The sequence below is a fragment of the Nicotiana tabacum genome, chromosome 8 (genome assembly GCF_000715075.1).
Source record: "Nicotiana tabacum cultivar K326 chromosome 8, ASM71507v2, whole genome shotgun sequence".
In the NCBI taxonomy this organism is placed as follows: Eukaryota; Viridiplantae; Streptophyta; class Magnoliopsida; order Solanales; family Solanaceae; genus Nicotiana; species Nicotiana tabacum.
The window spans coordinates 2162647-2174953 of record NC_134087.1 but is presented as its reverse complement, the minus strand read 5'-3'; the positions used below and the strand labels follow the sequence as shown (position 1 = coordinate 2174953).

General features: G+C 35.5%; 1 protein-coding gene across 2 annotated transcripts; it reads right to left on the bottom strand.

Moving 5' to 3' along the window:
• Positions 1-6234: 6234 nt before the first annotated feature.
• LOC107816117 (putative late blight resistance protein homolog R1B-16) lies at positions 6235-10816 on the bottom strand. Of its 2 annotated transcripts, none has more exons than XM_016641798.2 (3): positions 10581-10816; positions 7000-9468; positions 6235-6626 (listed from the first exon to the last, which is right to left on the bottom strand). In XM_016641798.2, exon 2 carries the CDS (start codon positions 8895-8897, stop codon positions 7005-7007), a length of 1893 nt encoding a protein of 630 aa, XP_016497284.1. In that variant the 5' UTR covers positions 8898-9468; positions 10581-10816; the 3' UTR covers positions 6235-6626; positions 7000-7004. The 2 variants fall into 2 exon arrangements, with proteins under 2 accessions (XP_016497284.1, XP_016497285.1); XM_016641799.2 differs by lacking the exon at positions 10581-10816 and adding an exon at positions 9745-10562.
• Positions 10817-12307: the final 1491 nt, after the last annotated feature.

Here is a 12307-nt window from a genome sequence, read left to right as displayed (position 1 = left end):
TCATAACAGGTGTTCCAATCTCCAGTATATTATGCTGGAACTTTCCGTGTGTTGGAGTTCCAGCATAATATGCTGGAAGTTCATACATAGGTGCACCAATCTCCAGTATATTATGCTTTAATTTTTCGTGTTTCAGAAAAATAGTGGCTATTTTTCAATGACTTTGCAAACGCTAATTATTTTTCGATGACTAGTCCGAAAACTGGTTAGCCCGTACTATTTTTACCTTTTCTTTGCCTAACTTTATATATAGTTCTAGATCTGGTGGGTGAATTTTGGAAAGAAAAGAAACCCATAATCACAACATAAAGAAGACATAAAAAAGTTACTTAACATTTTTCTACAAAAAATCAGAATAGAAGAAATAGCAAACTGACATAAAATAAGTGGAAAGCTAAGAAGAAATCTCACCTTCCGTTATTGAGAGTGGAAACAGAGAAATTAATTGCTCCAAGTTTGCTTAATTTGATGGTTAGAGAAATAAAAAATGAGAAAGAATATTATAGGAGATGGTGGACTTCAATCTTGAAAAATGAAGAGTGATATATATAGTTTTGTTGTGGGAATAACAAGTAAATTAGTAAACAAATAAATGGAGTACATGTTAATTAATCCTACACGTTAAGAAGGTATACAAACTTAAGATTAGATCTGACTACAATTTAGAACTCCCAAGCTAGGGTGCTCGGTGGGCCGGGCCTGAACCGGACGGGCCCGGGCCCGCGGTCCTAACGGGCCTAACGGGCCTGGTGGGCCTGTCCTGGGTTGGCCGGTCCTGGTGGTCCTCCTGAGCCCGTCACGGGCCGGTCTTCAAGTTTGAGCCCACGAGCCCGGGACCGTTTAGCCCGGGACCGTCAGGCGGGCCTGGGCCGGTCCTGGCGGGCCTGGCGGGCCCAACGGCTATTTTTTTTTTTAAAAAAAATTTAAAATTCTCCAACGGCCATATTTAAAATCTAGCCGTTTGGGCTGAAAATATGACCGTTTTTAAGTTTAAAAAATGGCCATTTGGCCCCCAAACTTTGTTTTAACCCCAAACTTTATATAATTACACTTTTCCCCATTTCTCAACTATAAATACCCCCTCATTCTTTCATTTTTATTCACCAATTCATCAATATCTCTCAATATCTCTCAATCTCTCTCAATCTCTCTACTACAATTACTTAATTTATTGTTGAAATTTCGTGAAAAATTGTGAAGTTGTTGAATTGAAGTTTTCAAGTGTTCAACGATTTTCAATTTTCAAAAAGTTGTTCGGCAATCCGGTAAACTCGTTTCAACTCTTACGTTTTTAGAATATATTTTTGTGTGGTTTAGTTTGCATAATTATAATTAATATGTCATTTACTTTGAAAAAAATATTTGGTAAAGGAAAAGATAAAACCGGTGAAAGTAGTGGCCAACCAACTACCCTTCCCCCGGCTTCCCGACCTAGAAAAGATAAGCAAGTTGAAAGTAGTCGCCAACCTAGACGTCCTCCTCCTTCCGTAATTCTTGATAGTGATCACCCTTGTTTTCAATTTACCGATAGTGAATTTTATCATAATGTTGCACCAGGTGAAAGATTAGATGATGAAATTATGAATGCTCTTTATCCTAATGAAACCATCTTAGAAAATAATGAGGAAAATGAGGATGATGATGAAACCCAAGCACCGGATTTAGATGATACACCTACTAGTCCTCTTAATAACCCAACTGATGCACCGGTCGACCCACCTGTAAAAACTCCTACTTTTAATAGAGAACCTGCTAAACGCCTAGAAACATCATTAGTTTGGAATTTTTTTACTCAAGTAAGAGAACAAAATAAGGCTAAGTGTAAAACTTGTGGGAAATTAATGGTGCATAAATATACTGGAGACCGTAGCGGCACAGGTAGTTTGACTAGGCACATAAAAACACACCCTAGAGATAAGGCTAGATTTTTTCAAATGAAAGCGCAACTAGAGGGGACAAGTGTAGATTCTGCGGTTAACCCTAGTACAGGTTCAAATCTAGTTCAACCAGGAATTAACACTGTCACCGGAGGTATTTTATATTACGATCCAAATAGAGATCGTGAAGAATTAGCAAAGATGATTACTGTTATGTGCTTACCTTATACTTTTGCATCTAATCCTAATTGGGTTCATTATATTAGAAGAGTTTTTAATCCTACTTATAAAGGTTGGCCTCGCGCAACAGTTAAGAGTGATATTTATAAATTCAAACATGAATATGAACAATATTTGCGGTATTTATTTACTCATATACCTAATCAGATTTCTATTACTACTGATATTGGTAGAAGTGGTAATGATTGTGATTATCTAACTGTTACAAGTCATTGGATAGATGAGGAATGGATAATGCAAAAACGCATAATTGCATATAGAATAATTAATTCGCGTCACACAGGTAAGTTTATAGCTAACACTGTTGCAGATATTTGTAGATATTTTTGCTTTAGCAATAAAATAATGGCAATTTCAATGGATAATGCTTCTAGTAACACCAGTGCTATAGGCATGCTTACAACAACACTAAATCCTGCATTTACTAATATTTTCCATGTTAGATGTATTTGTCATATTTATCATTTAATTGTCGGTGATGGTATGCGAATATTAAACATAGAAATTGAAAAGGTTAGAATGACTCTTAATTGGCTTTTTTATTCAAACCGTAGAAGTAGACTTAGAGAGTATTTTAAAAAATGTGATGAATATGGCCTTAGAGAAAGAAAGGTTCCTAAACCTTGCCCGACTAGATGGAATTGTATGTACGAAAGTTTAGTAGTAGCATATGAATATAGAAACCCAATTAATGCAACGTTTAATTCTCGGGTAGGTGGTGAGGATGATGATGAAATGCTTACCACTCAAGATTGGACTAATGTTAAAATTCTTTTAGATTTTTTAGAACATTTTCAAATTGCTACAAATGCATTTTCTGGGCAATATTATCCTACTATTTCTAACTGTTTAGTTTATATTGCAGCACTATCTGATTTGTTTGTTGAATTTAGTGAGGGTGAGGATATTTATGAACTTGCTATAAATGAAATGAAACAAAAGTTTAAAAAATATTCTTTTCTTATCCCTCCTATTTATGGTCTTGCTGCAATGCTAAATCCTACAATGAAATTGAGAGGTCCTCATTTTTGGTATTCAAATATTTATAAGGCTTTAGATCTTTCAAATGAGGAAATTGCGACACTTGCAGATGCAAAAGCTTCAATTAAGATTAATGCTCAAACATTTTATAATGCTTATCAACTTGCCTTAGAGCATGCTAGGCCAACTATTCCAACCCCTACTTCGTCTAGCTCACAATCCTCTAAAAGAGTTGCGGGCTTAAAAGCTCTTAAATCTTGGACGGAGTTCAGGGGGTCAAAGGTGAAAATTATGATGAAACTTCACATCTAAATGAGCTTCAAGTTTATTTGTCTCAGAGACTTGAAAAGGAGAATCCAGACGGCTCTTTTGATCTTTTGGAATGGTGGAAGGCAAGGGAAAAACATTTTCCTGTTCTTGCAAGGATGGCTCGGGATATTTTATCAATTCAAGCTTCAACTGTTGCATCAGAGAGCGCTTTCAGTCAAGCAAGACTGCAAATAGGTGATCATAGAGCATCTATGAGGGATAGCTTGGAAAAATCAGTATTGTTTAGAGATTGGATCCGCTCGGAAAGAAGAAACTTTGGAATTGCAGAAGCACAACCGGCGATAGATGAAGCTTATGAAGAAATGATAGCGGAACTTGCGGAGGATTCGGCTTCGCCCGGAAGTGGTGATGAACAAGCTTCTTTTCCACCACCACCAACGCAACCTCCTCCGAACCTTGAAGGATTTATGAGATTTGTTAGAGATAATACATAGAATAATATGTAACTTGTATTTTGGCACATCTTCCTTAGTTTTTTTCCTTCTAATGGTGGTATTAGTACCTTGTTGTGCTCATTCCATTGGGGGAAGGATGACTAAGAAAGATATGCCATTTTTTGGTAATAAAATTTATTGCTTCTACCCATGAGCTTCTTTTCGCAATATTTCTTTGTCTATACTTAGAATTATTTATAAGCTACAATATATACATAATATACAATATATATACTACAAGAAAATATATAAGAGAATATATATACATAAGATACAATATAATATACTACAAGAAAATATATTATGCGAAAATATATACATAATATACAATATATATACTACAAGAAAATATATAAGAGAATATATATACATAAGATACAATATAATATACTACAAGAAAATATATTATGCGAAAATATATACATAATATACAATATATATACTACAAGAAAATATATTATGCGAACATATATACATAAGATACAATATATTATGCGAATATATATACATAAGATACAATATATATACTACAAGAAAATATATAAGAGAATATATATACATAAGATATAATATAATATACTACACGAAAATATATTATGCATGACAATTTAGTGTTTTACTATTGTTTTGTTATTTTCTTTTTTGTCAATCACTTTAATAATTAGTTGGTAATAAAATTTATTGCTTCTACCCATGAGCTTCTTTTCGCAATATTTCTTTGTCTATACTTAGAATTATTTATAAGCTACAATATATACATAATATACAATATATATACTACAAGAAAATATATAAGAGAATATATATACATAAGATACAATATAATATACTACAAGAAAATATATTATGCGAAAATATATACATAATATACAATATATATACTACAAGAAAATATATAAGAGAATATATATACATAAGATACAATATAATATACTACAAGAAAATATATTATGCGAATATATATACATAATATACAATATATATACTACAAGAAAATATATTATGCGAACATATATACATAAGATACAATATATTATGCGAATATATATACATAAGATACAATATATATACTACAAGAAAATATATAAGAGAATATATATACATAAGATATAATATAATATACTACACGAAAATATATTATGCATGACAATTTAGTGTTTTACTATTGTTTTGTTATTTTCTTTTTTGTCAATCACTTTAATAATTAGATATACATATATACTACATATATATTTTTAATATAGCCATAAGCCCGCTAGGCCTGCGAAGCCCACGAGCCCGGCCCGCGAAGCCCACGAGCCCGGCCCGTTAAGCACAGGACCATGTGGGCTTAGGCCCGTCACGGGCCGGTTCCACCCATTGAGCCCACGAAGACCGGGACCGCCAGGCCTGGGACCGCCAGAGCCCAGGACCACGAAGCCCGGGACCGGCCCGTTAGGCCCACTAAGGCCCGGGCCCGGGCCAGAATACAACATTATCCCAAGCACATAATTATATGTACGTCTCGCACATGATATGCGACTTAAGTGGAATATATAATTCAAAATTGGACTATACTCTATGTTTTTCTGCAAACATTAACTATAAGGGGTCGTTTGGTAGGAGGTATTAGAAAAAATAATGCAAGCATTAGTTCTATGCATTACTAATACCTTGTTTGGTACATTGTTTCAACTTGTATATAACTAATACTTGTATTAGTTATACATCATACTTGCATTATCCTATGCATAAGTAATGCATAGAAAACCATGGCATTAGTAATACCAAGGCTTTAATGCATGCATTAACATGGTTAAAGACAAAATTATCCTTAAAGTCCCTTAAAGCTAGAGAATATGGAGGGCATTTTTGTAAGCAACTATTTTTCTTAAAAATTATGCAATGCATTATAATTTTAATACACCACATCAAACAATAGATAAGAAATAATATTTGCATAACTAATGCTTGCATTACTAACCCATGCATCACTAATCCATACATTACTAATACACCTTATTCCGCACTATTCTAATACACCCTACCAAACGACCCCTAAGGAGTACTACCTTCAATTCAAAAATGATTGTCCAATTTTACTTCCCAACTCCCAAGATTAAATAGACTAATATTAATGACTCATTCTAGAGTTAGAATACATTGTTGGTGGTGCTTGAATAATAAGATTATAGTAAAACTTGGTTTTAAGTAATAATTTAGAGTTGAGTAACATCAATATATCTTATTCTAGATCTAGGATTAAGAAAAAGAATAGAGAAATTGAATGTGCACGCATTCACATCCATGATTCGTGATTATCACAAAACTGACGTGGGACTATTCAGATTAAACTTGAGCCATATAAGCTCACGTTTGAGAATGCCTACGAGTAATCTTGAACTGTGACATTAATTGAGTCTGACTGACTAAACATAGTGACGACTATCCTTATAACAACATTATAAGAATATTGGATATCACATACATACATTAGTTCATAGATGGCATAAGATAGACTGAAGGGAGAATGCCGCTTTAGAAAAGATGCAATAGTTTCCGACTCTCCCGTAATTGACCCCTAAGCTCAGGGGAATTGGTCAATCAACTCTAGGCTGAGTTTCTAGTGAAAAGCCAACCTTAATTCAGGACGAAGCCATACAGAAATCAGAAGAATTCCTTTCATCTCTTTAACAAATGCTCAGATATGGCGCAGAACAAAAAATAAGAATGGTTGTCTCCTCTGTTGAGAAGGTCGCAGACCCGAGGATGGATATGTCGGAGTCTGCAAACGAAATATGGAACAATGTTAGGAAAATGAAATCAATTATTGCAACAAAGCTACATCTACAAATTAAATGTCAAACGATTGAGAGAAAACTATATATAGAAATGCCAAATGAGTTGTATGAATGAATAATGATAGTATTGTTTACTTAAATTCTTTCTAAAAAGGGAGTACCTGCTATGCTATATGTATTGATTGGCATAACGTAATTTTTGAGAATAAGGATATATGACATATGAGAATCATTAAACTATTATACTTTCCCAAATGTTGCCCGCTCAAGTATGATATAAATAGTAATGCCGAGTATAGAGTTGAGTTTCAATATGCAAGACACAAGTTACTAAAATTTGCAACTAAAATGACTTACCAGCTTTAGTAGCCATTGTATGATATACGAACTTGGAGAGTGTCACAGCCTGTGTTTTCTTCTATTTCTCTTTTAATATCCATAGCTGAATCCTCAACAGACTCCATGCAGTTTATCACTTGAATAAGTTGGAGTGTTGGAATATCGGCAAAGCTAAGAGGGATCTCGTCGAGGTCTTCACAATTTAGTACAACTAGCTTCTCAAGCATGGGAAAGGATTCCTCTGAAGCTTTCCATTCTTCCATAAAGAGCACAAATAACGTGAAGAATTTGAGTGCAGGGAACTCGACATATCTGACGTCTAAACACTGACCATTCCCCACAAGATATCCTCTATATACTTCGAGACTCTCAAGCTTCTGCAGTTTTGCGATATTTGAAACTATTTCTTCTGTTAGAAAAATGTTGCGAATGCACAACTTCCTAAGATTTGGAGGGAAGTTAATGTAGCTGGACCATCCAACTTCATATTTTTCTTCATATGAGCGCCCGGCTTCTAGTTTAAGAGATTGAAGCCGAGTATGAAGTTCTGGTATGGGAAACAAAGAACAACTAGGTACACTTAGAATATTGAGGCTGAGTTCTTCAAGATTCGGACACCTCCACCAGACCTTCCGAGCCGCATCGCTCACAGCAACACGACAAGTGTGCAAAGTCTTCAAGTTCTCTAGCATACTTTCTGAAGGTTCTTCTAAAATTGGTTGACCAGTTTTATCATCCCATTCGCCCGTAAAGGAAAATAAGTTTATATTCACATGCCTTAGCTTGGTCATTTTCCAGAATGCAGCAGTCGATGTCCTAAATGGATAACTTGAATAATCTACCACTAGAGTTTGGAGATAGAGTAGGTGTGATACCCACTTGAAATCAATTTTTTTGACAAAAATTGCAAGGTACCTCAAGTGAGTTAGTGATTGTACTGCCGTAATCCAAGAACTTGGTAATTCCCTTTCAGTCAAATGCAACGCCTGAACAAATCTTAATTTAACAAGTGAATGCAAAGAATCTAATCGGTTCCATATGTTGGATTTTGGATGAGCAATGAACTGAAAAAACTTCGAACATTGACCAAAACGCTTTGTTTCCTTGGACTTGACCATTGGAATGTTGTCCAACTGATATTCATAATAATCTAACTGCTTGGACTCGAACATTGGAATCTTATCCAACCGATATTCATAATGATCTAATTGTTTAACAAGTTCATCATGAATATAAATGCATAACCGTGATTCCTTGGAATACAAATGTTGACTTGAACTGCATCGCACTGCGAGTTGCATAAAGTACTTTTCTTCTACAAGTCTTCTCAAACAAAACTCACGCACTAAATCATGAAGTGAGCAGTATTCTATGGCACCATTAATTTCCTGTCGGCCAGAGACCATCACTAGGCTTCTCTTAAGTAGATCATTCAAGACAATTCTAGATGTTTCTTCTAGATTCTCTGTGTCAATATTCTCTACAAACTCTTCAGCTATCCATAACTTTAGCAAATCAGACACTGGAATCTTATAGTCTTCTGGATACAATGCCATATAAAAAAGACAAGGCTTTAATTGGTCTTCTAAATGGTCATAACTCGATTGTATTACTTTCGTACCCTGCTCTCCTAAAGCAAGGGAACTTAAGTCATTTGCCACCTCCAGCCACAAGGACGCCTTCCTTTCCATTTTCACAATAATTCCAGCAATCAGGACAATCACAAGAGGCAATCCCTTACAATGTTCCGCAACTTGTAATCCTGCTTCCAATAGATTGGGTGGACAACTCTCTCCTCGAAATACTTTCTTCTGCAACAATTCCCAACTCTCTTCCGATGTCAGAAATCTAAGAGAATAAGGATCATTGCGGTGCTGAAGATGCTTAGTCACCTCTTCAATTCGAGTTGTCACCATTACTCTACTTCCATCTTCACCCTTCGGGAAACATAACCCCAAATCTTCCCATGCATCGATTTCCCATATATCATCTAATACAATGAGATATCTCCTGCCTTTTAGAGTCTTCTGCAACTTGTCAGCTATGTCAACATCCTCTTTGATTTGGCTCTAATCACGTGTTGCTTGTTTGAAAATCTCAAGCAACAAGGTCCTCCTATTATATGCTTGCGAAACAGAACACCAAGCTTTAACATCAAAGTAATTAACAATAGAAGGATTGTTGTACACTTTCCTGGCCAAAGTTGTTTTACCCAATCCCGGCATTCCAAAGATTGAGATAACGTCCAGCTCCTTTGTTCCTACAATCAATTTCTTCATTATACTTTCTGCATCTTTCACAAAGCCCACAACTTCCTCATCAGTTGATGGAAAATTATGTTTGGTGGAAGGTTGTGCAGAATAAATAGTTCCTTTTCCACATGTCTCAACAACCTCCATCTCAATTGTTGAAAACTACTGCTAATTGGTGTCTTTCACACGATTGTGGTAACTTTAATCTAACTGCCTTGAGCTATAGCTCTGTCACCTTCATAAAAGAAATTAAAACAACATCAACATTCTTCATAATTTAGAGAAAGAATCCAAACCAAAAAATAATAGTAATAGTAATAAAGTAGTACCACATGTGAAGTCTTATGGGTCTAAAGGCCACCAGACCACCAATATATACTCGAGATGACTAAAGGAGTCAAGCTCCAAAAATCTCAATTTATAACAAAGGGTAGCCCGGTGCACTAAACTCCCGCTATGTGCGGAGTCCGGGAAAGGGTCGGACCACAAGGTCTATTGTAAGTTGCCTTACCCTGTATTTCTGTAAGAGGCTGATTCCACGGCTCGAACTCATGACCTCCTTGTCACATGGCATCATCTTTACCAGTTACGTCAAGATTCCCCCTCAAAATCTTAATTTATAACATTACACCTTAACCTCTGTTGGATGTTTTTTTTTCGTCACTGAAGGTATGCCAGGTCCCTGCCCCTCCTTACATGTGTGTGAGAGTATATAGTTCCGTTTATTTCTCCCTTTTACATAGTAAGTGTGCTTTAGATATACGCCCATATAAGCAAGTAAACATTAATAATTTTGCAAAAGGTTAATTACATTTCAAAAAGCCTGCAATTTAGCATTAAATTTCCCACAAGAAAAACTTTGCCTTTTTTTTGGTAATCAGTTAAAAATGAACAGAAGAAAGAGGGAAAGGAGGACGAAGTTGAAGAGTTGCCTTCAACGTCCAAGATTGGGAACTAAGGAAATATTTTGAAGTTCCAAATTCATAGTATTAAATTGATGAAAATATTATGAAAGTTTCAATGTTCAAATTATTTGAATTACGGTAGGAGACAAAGGAAACATAAGGAAATTTCCTAGTTATTAAGTATTTTGGATAAGAACAACGAACAACTTGTAACATTGAGCTTCTCATAAAGTAAGAAGGAAATTAGAAGGTGTGGATATCATTTGAAGGACAAAGAAGACATATCTCCAGAATTTAAACTCAGTGGGTTAGTGTAAACGAACAACTTAAAACAGAGCAGAACCAGTGTATACAATTACATAAAACAGTAGGACAAAAAAGAAATCGAAATTGAGAGTGGCAACAAAAAAGAAAAAAGTGGAAACCTGAAAAGAAATCTCACCTTCCTTTACTGAGAGTGGCAACAAGAGATTAGTTGCTCCTCCAATTATATCAAAAATATAATCCGGATACCAGAATTTTGTTTCAGTTTTTCATGTCCTGAAGAGGCAAACCATACAAAGAACTTCAAACTTCTCACGGATCTCTCCCTTTGGTCAACTAATACTGATATACAAAAGAAAACTAAAATAACTTGAAATAGCCACCGAGAAATGGCTTTCCACTTGCGAAATTTTATGTTTCTCTTCTTTAGAAGAGAAAGAGTTTGGACATGTGTGTTTCATGTCATTTTTAAAAAGCTCGAGGGTATATTAGTAATTCTTCTCAACGCTTACAATATGCATATAGTACGTGTCTAGGTTTGTTTATACAAACTCTACGCGTAAGTTATAGATGGCTCCACCTGTATTTTTAGCAGACTACATAATTAAGTTTTTTTTTTTTGGCAATCCGCTAGGCAAACGTCTAGGGCTAGTTTTTTATTAATAAAAAAGAAAAGAAAAATACTATAATTAGGAAAAGTACAAATAAGGGGGACAATAGCACCGGTATTGTTACCCATATGCCTTGGCTATTTAATCACTCATTTGCGCCTCACATTGCCTTATGATGGCAGCCTCATGTAGAGGATTCATGGTGTAGCTGCCGGCAAAGTCTCACGAGGGCATATAATCTCATGGCCGTGTGGATATTTTTCCAAAGGCATAGGACCAAGACAACACTAACCGGGCTAAACCTTACCTTACTAATCCTATTGAGGCAAAGAAAAATGTCTCACCTACTAACATGCATGTAAGAAATAAGAACTTGATTGGACCAAATATTCAATGATCATCACAGAGTGTATAACATACTCTGTGATGATATTACAAATGATAATACTTATAAAATGATAAAATAGAATGTAGTAGGAATTAAATTCTTGTCCTTTCTTGTCCAAACTCGTAAAATCTTCAATTTGTAATTCTTTGTTGTTTTCCTCAACCGTGTTCAAAATGTATTCAAAAATCATCATTTCTTTTTTGAACGGTTGGACCTCGTTGATGTAGTTGGAGCAGCCTACTTTTGTTTGACAACTCTCATTGGAGGTCGCCTAATATTTAAAAAATCACTAACCTTATCGTCCCAACTATTTTTCCTTGCATGAGTCTTCTTACCTTTGCCGCTATGCATTGGTGATAGATCCCCTTTTCTTGCTGCCTCTGCCCGGCATTGATTTATAATATCTTCTTCCTCACCTTCTTCATATGTATCTCTGCCCACAATTACCGGATTTGGCATGTCATGATCAAAACCTTGTGTCACCAAAGTGTTTCCATCATGAGAATTAGTCATGATTGCCTTTGTTTGTTGTTTTCTTGTGATTTGCATTTTGTTTCTGCTTCTACTCATGCGTCCGGTGCTACCAACAGTAGGATTTATGGAGTTTATTGGATTGGAACTTACCATTGCATCCAATAATTTCCTCTCCTCTGACGAGATTAGTGGATTGGTTGTCACAATTTGCTGCTGCCCCAAGCTTTGAATTGTTACTGCTTTGCATTCACCAGTAGGATTACTAGCTGTGGTGTTTCGATGACTTTGCTGCTGCAGTACAAACGTTGTAGTTGGTACTGCATTTTGGCTTGTAGTATCGCCTACAGTACCCTGGTTGGAAAATGTTGCTGCATTTTGAATCAAACTTCCCGCTACTGCCTTTTGAATACCAGCTGTTGGATAGTTTCTAGG

Coding starts and splice junctions, on each gene's coding strand:
- LOC107816117 (XM_016641798.2), bottom strand. CDS start 8,897: ATGGTGACAACTCGAATTGAAGAGGTGACTAAGCATCTTCAGCACCGC.